Source organism: Eumetopias jubatus, unplaced genomic scaffold, assembly GCF_037043125.1.
Source record: "Eumetopias jubatus isolate StellerSeaLion01/CBP00866 unplaced genomic scaffold, mEumJub1_p1.0 scaffold_11, whole genome shotgun sequence".
Classification (NCBI taxonomy): Eukaryota; Metazoa; Chordata; class Mammalia; order Carnivora; family Otariidae; genus Eumetopias; species Eumetopias jubatus.
In genome coordinates this window covers 115,454,412-115,471,162 of record NW_028274817.1, presented here as the reverse complement: position 1 = coordinate 115,471,162, position 16,751 = coordinate 115,454,412, and the positions used below count along the sequence as shown (strand labels likewise).

At 44.9% G+C, this 16,751-nt stretch overlaps 1 protein-coding gene across 3 annotated transcripts in view; it reads right to left on the bottom strand.

Moving 5' to 3' along the window:
• Positions 1–16,751, bottom strand: part of PIR (pirin) — a 103,026-nt gene that overhangs the window by 12,042 nt on the left and 74,233 nt on the right. For all 3 annotated transcript variants that reach the window (XM_028115027.2, XM_028115029.2, XM_028115028.2), the window contains exon 7: positions 8,814–8,858. In XM_028115027.2, the coding sequence (XP_027970828.1) occupies positions 8,814–8,858 (45 nt within the window). The remainder of the gene's footprint in view (positions 1–8,813; positions 8,859–16,751) is intronic.

Below are 16,751 nucleotides of genomic sequence, written 5' to 3'. Positions count from 1 at the left end.
GACATAAGAGCCTTAGGAATCTCCTTAAATCTCTTGGTTGATTATATCTTCAAGTATTAAAGTCTGAAACTGGCTGGCTTCCAATGGAGAAAAAAACAGGGAGGTGAATCCTGCATCATGTTTCCACTTATACTTTTGATAGCAGGTCTAACAGTCCAATTAATAAGCAAAGTCTTCAGCACTACGTGCTAATAAGAATGCGTCCTTGAGCAAATTATACATACCTCATAAAAATTAAGCATACTTAGGAAAATTAGTAAATGCCATCTTTAATTCCTGCCAACATGTATTTATGGAGTACTCACAAGTGCCTAGTACTATGAGAAAATCCAAAGAAGAGCAAAGCCAATTCCTGTTGTTGTTGTTCTTTTTTTTTTTTTAAGTAGGCTCCATGCCCAACGTGGGCTCAAACTCACGACCCTGAGAAGCAAGAGTCGCAAGCTCTACCGACTGAGCCAGCCAGGCACCCCTCAGATTCCTTTTAAACCAATAACTCCAATCTCACTGGGAGGAGCTAAATATATTTTCATTCTTTAATCAGAGAGTAATTCCCTTGATAAATAAGTAAGTGGGATAGCTAGTGAACTATGAACAAGGCTCTGTGCTAAATGCTGTGTGCGCTGCGGGAGTGTCTTCAGGATGGGCTACGTTTCTACCCCTTCCATAATGAGACTGACAGATGAAATACAGATGAAATTGTTTCTTAGTGCAACGATAAAATAATGAGCAAAGTTCAATGAGAGAACGGGGCTGTAGGGGCTAACTCAGGTCTAAAGGCCCTAAGGATTTGTTGTGGAGCAACTGACTTGAATAGAGCTCTGCAGGATTACAGAGACCTACGCTGGGAAAAGCTAGGAGAAAGGGCATTCTAGACAAGACAATAGCCTGTGCAAAGGTAAGGTGCGGGGAACATGCAGGGCGTCTCTAGGGGAAGGGTGATCCTTCTACCACTGCTGCAACATTCCTCTGGGAAGAATGATGGAAATGTAGACTGGCTTCAGATGAAGAAGAGATCTGGAAGCCATGCTTATCCATATAAAGTGGAGGGCCTCTGAGGAGAGAGTGGGGTGTGAAATGGTCAGATCTATGTCTTGAAGACATAACTCTGGGAGCAGAGTATAGAATAGACTGAGGGGGCAGGAGTGAAGTTAGGATGACCTGTTAGGTGTTTATTATCACAGTCTCAGTGAAAATGAATTACAGTCGGGTGGCGCCTGGCTGGCTCAGTCGGTTAAGCAGCTGACTTTGGCTCAGGTTCAGATCTCAGGGTCCTGGGATCGAGCCCCGCATTGGGCTCCCCGCTCAGTGGGGAGTCTGCTTGTCCTTTTCCCTCACCCTCTGCCTCTGCCTCCCTCTAGGACGCGCACACGCGCTCTCTACTCTCTCTCTCTCACAAGTGGATAAATAAAATCGAATTACAATCTGAACTGAGAGAGTGGGACGGATTTTAGAGGTGGGGTTAAGAAAGAATCTAAAGGACTTGGCAACAGTGGGAGAGAGGAGTCCAATAGGATCCTCACTAGGAACAGAATAATAGAGTGACCTGAAGATGACAGCAGTGGTTCTGCACGAGGGTAGGGAATGGAGAAGCCACAGGAGCCTGGAGACAGGAGGTGGGGTTTGGGCTGGTTCTTCCAGTTGGGTAAAAAACCAAGACATGCAAATGGACAACAGAGAAAAGATTGCAAGCAGGGAGAGAAGCCCACAGAGACATCTAAGAGGGATACACCTTCACGACATTTGGGGATATAAATATGGGCATCCCCCTGACACGTTAAAGCTAAAGCTGAATAATCAACTAGGGGATGCTTATTTAAATGAAAATAATAGCTTGAGGAATTATTACATAAACAGACACCTAATTTGTGAATTTTGTGACTACTGGAGTCCAAACAAAGCTACTTTTCTTTCTAGAGAAATCCTCCCTTGTAAACTCCACTTTGGAGATAACCTGTGTGAAGCAACAAGGCTCATTGCGATGCTTGCAAATGTGAAATAGGATTCTAACCGAGCAGGAGTTCTTAACCTAGAGTCAGTGCAGCCCCTGGACTCATGGATAGAACTCAGAGCAATCACTGGATGGCAGATAAATCACATCTTTCTTTTCACGAACACCTAGCTGAGATGTGGCCTTTCCTTTGGTCATGAATGTAGCCAACTACCACACTGTAGTATTCGCTGGGCCGCCGACTCTGTCTCCAGTAGAAATCACAGATATTTTCCTCTCCCATTACAGTGCCGTGGCCATCCCAAAACACACTTCATGTGAATCACTACTGAGAATGCAGAGTAGAGCTGCTTGCTTCTCCCTCTGCCTGCCGCTCCCCACAGCTTGCCCTCGTTCTCTATGACAAATAAATAAATAAAATCTAAGAAAATAAAAAAGAAAATAAAACTGTCTTTCAGGTCGGAGCGGGAGAACGAACCCGATTTGTAGCATGCTCATTTCCGTGGCGTAAAGGCCCCCACTGTGGTCAATTTCAAGCTACTGATGTGAGGTGTGAGGTCAGGGAAGAGGCGCTTGATGGGCCCCTGCGAGCTTGTAACAGCCAGCCCAGCGCACCACTAAAGGTCCCTTCCCCATCGAAGATTTAGGTCAACAGATGTCATGGAAGTGAACGATAGGCCTCCTCTCAGGCTTTCTACTCATGTATGGATTTGGCAATAAAACCGAGAGGCCTGGGAGTCTAAGAATAACCACATTTAGAACTGGGTAATATCTTTAACTGTGAGATGAAGAAGCATTTTATTATGGGTGCTTTACTGAGATTCCCTGGGCGCAATGGACCATGTCTTTTATCTTCAACTCATTCGTAACACAACGCCCATATACATTACCCACAAGGTCTACTCCTGGCCCCTCATTTTATGATGTAGCATGTTCCACCATACATAAACCCCAACAACTTATACAGCCCCTCCCTTGTCTTTATGGAGTGAGCTGGCAAGAGACAACTGTCAAATAATGCAGAATTGGGATTCCTCTGCTCTTCCTCTCAGGAGAGCTTGCTTGACTGCGGTGTTCACGGGTCTGTGAGCAAACGTGAATTTAGAAGCAAAGAGTTCATCTTGTCCTGAGAACACCAATCCTCACTTTATATGGAGCACAAATTTCTGCCCACTCTCTTTGCTGCTCTAGGGGAGGAATCACAATGCTGATTCTGAAGAGGCCATGTGAAATGCTCCAGCTTAAGGTAGACCTTTGTTACAGAGGCTGGAGTGAGGTTTCCAGGTCATTCTAAGTGTACCTTTAGCTTCTGTTATTGTTTTATGAAATGTTGACAACAGGATCCCTGAAAACAAAGATTGCTTCTATCTTCTTATCGTTATTATGCTATTTCACCCACCTGGTTATCTCTTGAACCTAAAATTAGTCTCAAAGAAAATATACTTTATTGTTTTTGACTCCTTTCAATTACAAACAGAGCCAAATCAGATAATAAATAGTTTCCATTGAGAAGCTTCGCCAAGAATGTTAAATCTAATAGGGCAGTTAAGGAAGATGTAACTGAAAACAATTGAACTGCAAAGATTTTGGTTTGCCGAACCAGTCCTGAAAGGGCAAAATACTTGAAAACATATTTTCAAGTTAGTGCGGCAGCTTCGGTGTGTGATTAATTGCTGGGCAACTTTTCCCTATGTGCCAGATTTCCTTTCTCTTTGTAAGGACTGCCATCCGAGTGACTGGCCACTCTACACAGGCTGGCACTTCCACTAGAGTTTGATTTCATCAATTTTGTATGTACAGTCGAAGCCCTCTTATCTGATGAAATCAGGATCATTAATTGAAAGAGACAATCAGCTGCCTCCACAACATTTTAAAGTGTATATGTGCATACATTTGCCAATTTTTAGAAATACAGTCAAGGTGGGTTCGCTGATTGGATTGAAGCCCTGTCTTTCGAAAGCATACCTATAATGACTGTACCCACCAAAATCCTTCGAGATTAGTTGCCCCCATTCTTTTTCTGTCATCTTTCCCATACTAATTCAAAAGCTCTTCTTGAGCAACTCACTTTTACAAAGCATTGGCCTTAGTTGTTCTAAAAATACCAACTCCTTTTGAAAAGATTTTATTTATTTATTTGACAGAGAGAGAGAGAGAGAGAGAGAGAGAGAGAGCGCTAGCTCACGCGGGGGGAGGGGGCAGAGGGAGAGGGAGAAGCAGGCTCCCCACTGAGCTGGGAGCCAGACGTGGGGCTCGATCCCAGGACCGCGGGATCATGACCTGAGCCGAAGGCAGACACTTAACCAACTGAGCCACCCAGGTGCCCCTAAAAATACCAACTCTTTTTTATACTTACTTCATTAATTTACATATTGTTTCATTAAATCACATAATTGCAATTATCGGTGCAAGTGGCATAACAGATTTGAGAACAATCACAACTGTCTCAATTTGGCTGAAGGAAGTAGCAATGGGCAGGCAGACCAGGGTTGCTGATCATCCTGGGTGTTCAAAGCACCTCACACAAGGTATTCCCCCATGGAATGAGCACACTGCTCAGTCCAGTTAATTCTAGGTAAGTGGAGGTCAATTCGGAGGGCTTCTAAGTGTTTCCCCACCTTCACTGACATCCAGGGGCGGTGTCAAACTTTATACCACCCAGAACCAGAAGCAAAGGGCTGAGCACAAACTAAGCATGAATAATGGCTTATTTAAGTCAGTCTGAAACATTTCACCACCCGCATAAGCCAGTTAGGTGTCATTTCAATAACCACAGACAAGTATTTTTTGATTTCTAAATATCTTTTCTCAGCCCCAACAGTATACCTGATACTGGTCCCTCTAGGAGACTGACATCCAAGCTGATAAAATGTCCCACGCTGCAGGGATACAGGATACAGACTCCTCTACCCTTTGATCTCTGTGTTAATGTGTAATGTTATTTTCATCTCAGCTGCAGGGAAGGGGTTCAGTGCCAGTATACTTGGGATCTATTGGCTTTCTGACCGTGCAGTTTTTAGTTTCTTTTGATTTTTTTTTTTTATCCTAGACTACACAGATGTCAGCTGAGGGCTGGTCAAAGGACTTGATGCCTCGGTAAATGATGACTGTCAAAGATCCCACTCCAGTAATCTGTCCTGTTGAAACCTCCACCTGTCCTTACTCACAACGTACCAATATCTGTCTTGTAAGAACTTCCTGTATCAATTAATATTTTTTGAGTCCTCCTAATCTCCATTTTATGGAATCTCCGCAGATTACTTTCTCAACCCAAATGGCAGTCTATTTGTTCCAGCTCAATGAACATTTATAACATCTATTCCAAAAGAATGGAGGTACGTGACATTTTGGAAAAGACAATTACTTGCTTATCAGTTCCTGCCATCTGTGGTTTTAAAAGCAAGATAAAATTGAGGCAGTAAAGTCAGAAAGAGTTTTCCGGATTCTCTCTTATAGATTTTATACGTCAGTACATATTTAATAGCTATCTCTGCTTTGTCTTTTTTCCTCTGGCGATTTGTTCTTGCCCTTTTGTTTTTCTCGTTAACATCTCTATGGGGGGTAGGAGGAAGGGAAGGAGATAAAATTCAAATGAGATCATTTGGCCAGTCGCTCATTGGCTAAAGCAGAGTTCCAACGGGCCAGTTATGCGAGCTGGATTCTCTCCATGGTCCAGTTTACCCCGGACAGATGCAAGCTTGTTCCAGGGCTACAGGCTGTGACCCCATTTCCTGCCAGATGTTTTGCACTTGTGGCCCACGGTCATGAGAGGTGACCAGGCCAGTGAATAGAAATGGCTCAGGAAGCTCCTGCCTTCCCAAGAAAAACAAGGGGATGTATAAGTCATTCTCACCCCCTCCAATTGTTGACCTTTTCACTTGTTGAATTCTGGGACTGAAGGTCTGTTAAAAAACAGGGCTGTAACTACTGATTAAAACAGGTTTTGTGGGGGCGCCTGGGTGACTCAGTTGGTTAAGCACCTGGCTTAGGCTCAGGATGGAGCCCTGCGTGGGGGCTTCCTGCTCAGCGGGGAGTCAGCCTCTCCCTCTGCCCCTCCCCCTCCCTCTCCCCCTGCTCATGCTCCTGCTCTCGCATAAATAAAATCTTAAAAAAAAAAAAAAAAAACAGGTTTTGAAGAAAGGGGGATGTGGCAAAATGGGTGAGGGGAGTGGGAGGTACGGGCTTCCAGTCAGGGAATGAGTAATTCACAGGGATGAAAGGTACAGCCCAGGGACTATAGTCCGGAATAGTGTTGTATGGCGACGCCACTCGCGCGTCGGTGCGGTGAGCACAGCATCACCCATAGACTTGCTAATCACTATCCTGTACACCTGAAACTAATGTAACGTACGTCAACTATACCTCAATTAAAAAAACAAGTTTTGAAGATTATTTGTTAATTTCTCTCCCCTTCATCCTCCACATCACCAGTTAAACCAAAATCAAATATGAGCTTTTTGTAGAGTCCAGAAGCTAAGAAAGGTTTCTATCCTTTTTAAATGGTTGAAAAGTATCAAAAGAATAGCATTTCACGGGCGCCTGGGTGGCTCAGATGGTTAAGCGTCTGCCTTCGGCTCAGGTTATGGTCCCAGGGCCCTGGGATCGAGTCCCACATCGGGCTGCCCACTCGGCGGGGAGCCTGCTTCTCCCTCTGCCCCCCCCCCATGAATAAATAAATAAAATCTTTAAAAAAAAAAAAAGAATAGCATTTCACGACCCATGAAAAATATACACAATTCACGTTTCAGTGGCCGTAGTTTATTTATTGGAACAGCCACTCCAACTGTTTATGTATTACTGTGGCTGCTTTTGGAAGGGCAGGAAAGAGTCGTTGCAATTCAAAGTGTATATGGTCCACAGAGAATTATTCTTCTCTGGCCCCTTATAACAAGTTTGCTGCCTCTGCCCTTTCCCATTCCACACTAACATTTCCGGTATCCTTACCACCTCGGAATTCACGTGTTCTCTTTATTACTTTCCATTCGTGCAGATTATTTTGTTTCTCTTGAAATCCTAAATCAATGGGCGCTACCTCCACACAGTCTTCAGTCTCCATGTGTATCAAGTACATTGTGATACTCATGATTTTCAAAAGATCATACAATAAATGATGCTTCATCTCTTTCAGATGGTTAATATAGTTTAATTGTGACACGGGATACTACCACTGATTTTTTTCACCGTTTTTCAAATGCTAAGTGAACTTTGCTTCTGACCCATAACTGAAATGCTATTCAGTGAAAGAGGAACTAAGGCCATTTTTACTGTATAAGATCAAAATACATGGGTTTGTATTACCACTATTTTCCAGAAGAGTAACTTGAGGCAACTGAACTCCTCTTTCAGAGATTATAAAGAATGGTTTAAGTGGCTCTGGGTGTCGCCTTCAAGTTCCAAGCAGATGTTATCAATAAGCCAGCGGTCGGAACTGTATTACCCCAGGAGGTGGCCACGTTAGGGCCCCAGAAAGACAGTTCTTGCTGAGGAGGCTAGCGTGCAGGAGGGGTGTGGAGGCCACGCAACCCCAAAGGGTCTCCGAAATGACAGTCCTGGCCTGCCCCACCCCACCCCACCCCCCATCCACACCATGCATCACTGTCATGAGGGGCAGGGGAGGGGAGAGGGGAGGCTGGTTCTCTTATTTTCGGTTTTCCCAGCAGCACAGTCTGAGATGCATATTTAAGTGCAAGGAATTCATCCGAGAGGAGGACACAGGAAACAACAGTCCAGGAACTGAGAGAGTTAGGTAAGGGAAGGAGGACAAAGAAGAGTGATCAAATGTGTGGGTGGCTGGGACATAAGCCCATGGGGAAAGGCTAGGGAAAGGCCTCACACACGGCGCTCAGTTATCCCACCTGAGGGGTGAGGTAGCTTCTGGGAATGTCAATTCGCCAGAACCGCCACCCTGCCCTGAGTGGGGCAGAGAGAGCAGCCTTCCCAGTTTCGGAGCAAGCTTCAGGCCATGAGACACAGAGCCCCCTGGCCAGCTGGGAGTTGGCCAGCGGGCTCCGCGGAGCTGAGGCCTCAGGGCTGTGGGGGGGCACCTAGAGCATCCGCTACCGCGGGGTTCCGTCAGACCCACAGAGAGACGTGCCTGACACCTGTGCCATTTCCGGGAGGACAGGGCGGCACGAGCCAGCCTACTCTGCTGCGGGGCTGGCTACAAGGTTGAGACTGGAAAAGACAGGTTCCATGGTGGGGCTGCTGTCTTGTCATGGTACAAAGATGATGGCGTGCAGCATGGGAAACGGGCTTGGGGAGTCCTTGGTTCTGGTCCCTGGTCCACCAAGGCATAATCCTGGCAAGTCAAAGATCTTTCTTTAGACTTTACTTTCGTCATCTATAAGATGACAGTTGGTTGGGTCTTGAATATCCTTCCTAGACTAGACTCAGCAAGAGACAAGTGTACAACCCTTAAAGTAAGAGAAAAGCAACTTTGAGATTTCTCAGCGGCACCTGGGACTGCAAATTCACCTCCTTCCACTTCCCAGGAGATAGATTCCTGCTCTCCTTAGCCCATCAGAGCTCCATCCCTTTATCAGCACGGAGGTCGCCAACCTCTTAACAAGGTGTCAACCCACGTGATCATGCGTGGACCTTACATCCACACACAGGCCACAGTGAAATGGCGGCTGTCGTGCCTGCTGTTCATATTCTCCTCCCTCACTGAACATGCTGGAAGCTGAGAGGGGACCTGTCCTGGGCGTACCAGGATACAGGATGTACTAGGATGTAGAGGGGGCTGGTGCTGGACAGAAGGCGGCATAGTATTCGATTACATGAGAGGTTCCATCTTGCTTTCCCTCTCCCTCAGTAGTTTAAATTACAGTGCAATTGAACCCAAAGCAACATCATCATCACTTACCAATATACACATTCCCAGATATGGTGTAAATGAAGCTTGTCCATCCTGAAAAAGGACCAGCAACATTAAAAGGTTAGTGTCCATAATGCCAAAAGGAACAAAGATGTAACAACTCTCTATGAAATATAAATATATCTAACAGACATGAAAGACAAATTGAGATGAAATCCTTTATTTTCTCTTAGATACGTATTTAAAATTTTAACTTCTGTGGGCTGTTAAAAACACATACTCCCACATTCGCACATGCGTGGACACACATATACACGTACCCCTAAACCTAAATGATTTGGCCCACTATGTTTTAGAGCCACCCAAGTAGGCAGTATACAATTCACCTGACTATACAGCTATATGCCAACAGCTGTATTAACAAACCTTTCCCTCCAGTTTTAACGTCATGCTAATAACTGCAACACCCTAATCTGGTTTATCTTCAGTTCATTGTGCCTCCGGGTAGTTTTAAGTGTGAAGAAAATTCTAGAAACACACTTTACTTAGTTTGCTTTGGTCTCTAGTGAACTCACTCCTTTTCATCTATCCTAAAATAGAGGATCAGTTCCAGGGATTTGGGGATGCATGATCTTTGGGCTACACGGAGTTCAGACAGTGCGTGCACTCCCTGGAACTGCATACACAATTTTTCAAGTGTGTACACTTTTCTGGGAGGAGGGTCCATAGCATTCAGCAGACTCCTACTGTGACCCATGGGGCCAAGAGCTCAGAGCCACAGACAACCAGCCACTTGCTCTCCCCATGCCAACCAGCACTGAGTTTCCATGGGTATTCGTACCCACGGCCCAGAAGGGATGCTGCAGGGCCCCGGGGAGACCTGAATCCAGAAAGGGCAAGCTCAAAACAGAATCAGGACATCACTTGTGTGCTTTCAATGGAAAAGGAGAAGAGGTGGGATGGTGGAGTTCAAAGTGGAAGGGCAGGGCCCAGACTGGAGTCTGTGCAAGAGTCAACGTGGTGACAGAGTGAACAAAGCAAAGGCAGGTGTGGAAGGATCACGGAGGACAACATATACTCTAGGGATGCGGTGCAAGGACAGGCGGGTTGAAACACACAAGAGAGGCACCAAAGAGAGGCATAACTGATTACACTCGACATCAACCAAGTCTGGTTAAGAAAATCCAAAGGATTGAGAAACAGACCAAGACACTTGGGCGGACGCCAGAGATCTTTTCACCCTCCAATTTCCCAGTTTTTCCTCTCTGAGATTTTACCAGACTCAGTTTAAGGCCTCTGAAGTAATTCGACTTGCTGATGGCTCACCCCTACTTGTTCTCCCTTCTGGACCCACGTGCCCAGTCTCCCAGCAGTTAGGGAACAGCACTCACTCCTGTGCATGTGTTGTGGGCAGAGACCCTGGGATGAAGAAGGCCCAGCTGGGCTGTACGAGTTGTGCAATTTGGGGGAGGGAGGTTCAGTGATGCTGAAAGTCCAGGCGAACAATCCACAGCCTACTTCCACTGCTCTCTCCACTTTCTCATGGATGCTCAGCCTCTCCAGTCCTACTTAGCCTGACGTGTAACGAAACTCTGCAACAAAACCCCTTTCCTTGCTGCTTTTTTAAAAAAAATCCACCACCGAGCATTGTTTAAATTGATTTTTCTTTTTCTTTTTTCTCTTTTTTTATTTATTTGACAGAGAGAGACACAGCGAGAGGGAACACAAGCAGGGGGAGTGGGAGAGGGAGAAGCAGACTCCCCACCAAGCAGGGAGCCCGATGCGGGTCTCGATCCCAGGATCCCGGGATCATGACCTGCGCCGAAGGCAGACGCCTAACGACTGAGCCACCCAGGCGCCCCTAAAATGATTTTTCAAAGTGCAAATGTCCTCGCTGTGTTTTTCTGATTATATAAAAAAAATTCATACCCATAAATTTAAAACGTATTTTAAGACTTAGAAGTGTGTAATCTCTAAACTGAAAATCTTTCTGCAATCTTCATTCTTGGCCTGACATAAACATTGCTAGCAATTTGGTATTTATGCTTTCAGTTTCTTTTTTGTTTTCAGCGCTAGGTATCATTTGCTTAAAAACCCGAACAAACTCAATGTTCTATTCTGAATACCTTTCCATGTCAAAACAGAGAAATAACTCATCCTCGGGCAAGACTGCAAAGCATTCCAGTATAAGGACACCTCATAATTTACGTAACCAAGCCCCTCTTCGTGCTTGAAAGGTACTAAAAAATTAATGGCTCCTGAGTTTGACTAAACCTTCAAAGCTCTCCACTGCCCTACCGAGTTTTTATTGGGGACTCCTTTAATTGGTCTAATCTCATTTCTTCTCCGCCCTCTCTGCTTCATTCCTACTCACCCACCCACCAAACAGAAAACTAGTCGACACATAATCGCCATGGTTGGGTTTCTGTTTTATCTTTATACACAATCCAGAAGGATCACACATTTGCTCAAAGTCGTGGCCAAGTCAATGTAGTAAATGCATTCACCTATTTTTGCCCCTTGCAAAAGTCTTCTACTAGCATACGGAGCCCTTCTTCACCAGTAGTAACAAAATTCATGTTACTGGTTGGAAGGCACACAGCATTAGGAAATTGCCTTTTTTTCCCTTCTTTTTAACATGTCGTTCAAGTGCACTTGCTTCTGTTAAACCTGAAAGAGGACTTCCGACTACCTACATTTTGTCCTCAACCTTTCGAATTGATTCTGTTCTTTCCAGCTTGTCTCTTGGCTCACAGAAGACCCTGAGGGCAAAGCATCCCCTGATGGGACCTGAGACCAGCCCCTCAAGCAATAAGGACCACCCTGAGCCAAGAAACCCCTCCCATGATGTATTCCAAGACCCTGATTGATTTGACCTTCACTGCCGACCTGCATGTACCCAGCTCAACCGTGTCCCACATTTTCCTTCTGTAAACCGGAACGTATCTTCAGCACTTTGGAGATAATCTTTGAGACACTAGTCTGCAGTATTCCTGGTGTTGGAATAAATAAATAAATGCCTTTCTTGTTTCACCACTACTTGTTTCTCTGCCTTCTTCCAGCTGCAGTGAAACAAGAGCCCAATGGTGTGAACACTTCCTGTACGTTTAAGAACCATCACATTTTATGAGAAGTCCTTCTCTGCGAAGAGCAGGATTGCATCAGCAAAGCGCTCTCTGGTGAGACGTGCGGGTCCTTCTCATCTTTCCCTGCTCCCTCCCCCCAACTTTATGTCCTGCACCAGGAATTAATGCCATCCGCGCATTTTTACTGCTCTGTCAGAGGTCACAGGCCCTACAGTTTCCTTTCTTCCACCAACAGGGTCTCCACACTGCTGGCGCTGGGCAGCTGGGAAGCCCTTCCCCTTCCTTGGGCCCTGACAGAGCAGGGGACGGAGGTCTCATTTCACCTCTGGCCCCGCAGGATGGTTTAATCAGCACCACATGTAAGTCGGACCTCCTTTAGTCAAACATAAAAAAATGTAAGACTTTTAAATATGAAAATCATTTTCTGTGGCTTCTGCTCTCATTTCCAGGGAGGTTCCAATTCTTGCCAGTGTCCCTAGTGAGAGCTTTTCCTGGCCTATCGTCCTTGCTTTAACCCAGCTCATCCTCTCCTGCCTCAGCTGGAGAGTTCCTTATTTCTATGAATTGTACAGCTACTCCCTATACATGTGATGTGGGAAACAGAGGCACAAGGGAAAAAAAAATGTCCTTATTACTTAAAGCTCGCTGACAAGTCCTTGAAACAGGCAGAGGGACAGTCCTCTAGGAACTCAGCTGCCTTCATGTTAATACTTTGCTAGGGGCAAGAGGCAATCTTAGCCCAACCACCAGGATCCTGTGAGTCTACTGTAACATATAAGAATTCCTTTGGAAACTTCCTTTATCTCTACTCCCCCCCCCACCCCACCAAGATACATGTTGGCAATCACACCCCAAGCATATGGCCCCACTGATACACATCTGAAGGGTCTCATGACTTTTTATTAGACAGTCATAAATGACCTTTTCCTAACAATAGCTAGCCCCCTCGAGGTCCTGGAAACCTTGCTTCCAAAATTCCTTAGAGACATTTGCTCTAACTAACCACCCCCAACTTGAGAGTATACAATCAGTCGCTCCTCACAATCCCAAGTGCAGCTCTTACTGCCAGGTCCTGACCCCGGGCTTTAATAAAACCACTGTTTTGCACTGAAGACATCTCAAGAATTCTTTCTTGGCCATCGGCTCTGAATCCCACCACTTCAAACCACATCACTCATGACACCTCCCCTACCCCTCCATGGCTCTAAGTTCATCTTGGGCAGGTAGCTCATCACCATGGACTTCATGCCTGGTGATCTGGGATGGAAGAAAGACCCATCTGATCCTCTCCTCCCCCTCCTCACTTAAGCAAATTATTTTTAATTTTTATTTTGAAATAATTTCAGACATACAGAAATGTTACAAAAATAATATAGAGGATTACCATATACCATCCACCCAGATTCTCTAAAAGCTAACATGTTATCACAATATGCTTTATCATTCTCTCTAGAAATACGTATGTATTTTGTTCTGAAATATTTGAACAGGTTTATAGATATATGATATCCCTTTACCTTGAAATAATTCAGTATTGTTAAAAAAGAAGTCCAAAATGAAGTCCTTTGTCCCCCAAGACAGCAAGCCAAGACTTAATTACAACTTTCTTTTTTTTTTTAATTTATTTGAGAGGGAGCGAGGGAGCATGAGCGGGGGGGGGGGGGGGGACGGGAGAGAGAGAGAGAATCTCAAGCAGACTCCCTGCTGAGTCCGGAACCCCACGTGGGGCTTGATCTCACGACCCTAAGACCATGACCTGAGCCGAAATCAAGAGTCAGATGCTTAAATGACTGAGTCACCCAGGTGCCCCTTAATTACAACTTTCAACTTCTCCCAGGAATGTGACATTTTAAGAGTCACCCTGAAATGTCCTGACCACCCCTAGTAAGGTCATCTGCATGAGAAAAACCCTTCGGGGTCCCTTCCCTGCAAAAAAGAAAGACACCCAGGGCTGAAACAATCCTTTCCTTTCTTTTGCTGGTATCTTGCCCCACCCTTCTTCTGCCTATAAAAATCTTCCATTTTTTACAACTCCTGGGAGACCCTGTCTACTTACTAGATGGGATGCTGCCTGAATCATGAACTGTTGAATAAAGCCAATTCGATCTTCAGATTTACTCAGTTCAATTTTTGTTCTTTAGCAGTATATTACTTCCTAAAAACAAGGATATTTTCCTACATAAACATAGCATAATTATAAAAATTATGAAACTGATATGATACCAATGGGAAAAAAATATACAGATATCCAAATTGTGCCAAACGTCTCAGCAATGTCTTTTATGGCAAACAAATACAACAACAACAAAAATACAACAAAACCAACCACCCAACCACACAAACAAACCCCAAAACAGAAGCCCAGGCCAGGCTCTAATCCTGGGTCACAGGCTGAGTTTAGTCCCCACATCGAATCTCCTTCCATGCGCAACACTTTCTCAATGCTTTTCATTAAAAGCATGGACCAGGTATTTTGTAGAATGTCCCTCAGTTTGGGTTTGTCTGATGTTTCCTCATCATTAGACCAAATGGTTTCATCCCTCAACTTTATTTTTTTTAGAGATTTATTTATTTGTCAGAGAGAGAGCACAGGTAGGCAGAGCGGCAGGCAGAGGCAGAGGGAGAAGCAGGCTCCCCGCAGAGCAAGGGGCCTGATGCGGGGCTCGATCCCAGGACCCTGGGATCATGACCTGAGCCGAAGGCAGACGCTCAACCGACTGAGCTACCCCAGGCGTCCCTCATCCCCCAACTTTAGAGTTTATTTTCAAGGCTTTAACTGTTTAAATTCAGAAGAGCACAAAGGAGGAAATAATGAATATACGTGTTGCCATATTTCCTTTCTTTTCTTTTACAGATAAAATCCTATAGGTGAGAGAAATGTCCCCTGATTGCCTTCAATCCATTTGCTACACAGCTAAGGGGACCTTTCACTTAAAACCTTTCAATGGCTCTCTGCCCTCCCGGACAAGCCCAGACTCCAGGCCCTCCCTGACAGACAGACTCTTCTCAGTCTGGTCCTGCTTCTCCAGTACGGTCGCCCCTCTGCTCGTCCTACCTCCTCGGTTCATTCTAACCCAGCAAATCCCTCCAGGAGAAGGAGGAAGCAGAAGGCCAAAGCCAACCTTACAGGCACCTTGTGGTACCACGGAAAACAAAGCAATGAAATAACTATAAAACAGCAACACAATCGAACGCACGCTATCACAAGCAGAAAACGCAGGTTTAAAATTCAGCAAAAGACCCTCAGGGCAACCTAGGAGCAGACTGTTAGCCGGTCTGAGGCAGTTTCCTGGTGTGTAAAATAAGGAAATAATGTGTACAACACGGCTGTTATGCTGACCAAGTGACACTGTGGGCCCGGTCTAAACATATACACATATCTGTATACTATACACGTGTCCGTGTGCTCGATGTTGTCACCACAAATGCCAGTTCCCCATTCCTGTGCCTTCCTTCACTTTCCACCTTCCTCCCACTTTATACGCGTCAGGAGGTTGCAGGGGTTGCTACCCATGCTTCTGATAAGCTGTGACCCAGGCCAGAGGAGGGTCCTTGTCACAGAGATGGCCCCACAGTCCCCAGAGCACCACCCTCAACTCCAAGCTGACTGGTCTCTTGGACCGCAGTATACACTGAGCAAAGCTCAGCAACGTCATTTCCCCAAGTGTAGAGAATGGATCTCTGCTGTCCTTATCAAGAGCCCTGTGGCACTTAGGGTATTGTTTGTGTCCCATTGAACACCGCAGTCTAGAATTGGTAGCCTAAAGTGGGCTTTCTGATCATACAGCAGCTGACAGCTCACTAGATCTACAAGCTCGCCAAGCACAGGCATTTTACCCCCATCTTATTAGTAAACACAAACAAGAGAGTTATTGGCATTATAGCTCTGCCAAAGAGATAGGAAAAGAGGTAGATCATTACATGACCTTGTAGGAATTCTAGCAGAAGAAAACAAGAGAACACCCACTTTACCAAATTTGGTGACATCAATGATAAAATGCCCAGTGATATTGCATAGAATGGTACCAACATAAAGATACTTGAGATGACTGGCTTTCCAGAATAAAATATACTCAGAATGTTTTATATACACAAGAATGATCATACTTCAGTCTATGTTTATAAGCCATAGATAGGCATATACCATTAAGAGCTATCTCTAAAGGTCCTATATTTTAACAAGAAGAATCGCAACCTACAAGAAAACCTTCCCCTGTGGTTCAGTCCACCATTGATAATATTGAACATTCACTGCACCAAAGACTAACAGAAAAACTAAGAAATGAATAAAACTTAACATTTTGGGTGAGAAATGTATTAGCAGCACAAGGTCTCTGGAATGAAGACAGCTTTCTCTGTGCCCGGAATGGAGCCTAGCCCTCTGGAGGACAAGCTCTGCTGACTACTTTCTTGTCAATAAAACAGCAAAAAAAAAAAAAAAAGGCATTAGAATCCCCTGGGAGCTTCCTGCTCTTTACAGACTAAATGTATAGGAAAGTTTTCCCCACCCCTGAGATATATTAATGTGATCATTTTTAACTAAAATAATACGTTACTATTATTTCTTAGCTTTATTTGGACATTTTTCTCATCTTTATTTTTTTTAAGATTTTATTTATTTATTTGACAGAGAGAGACACAGTGAGAGAGGGAACACAAGCAGGGGGAGTGGGAGAGGGAGAAGCAGGCTTCCCACTGAGCAGGGAGCCCGATGCGGGGCTCGATCCCAGGATCCTGGGATCATGACCTGAGCCGAAGGCAGATGCTTAACGACTGAGCCACCCAGGTGCCCCTTTTTTCTCATCTTTAAGTATATAGTGCTCACAGATGGCTTTTAATTGCTCAGAAAAATTCAGAAAATAATTCAAATATGTAGTTATAATAATAAAATTATACTTAG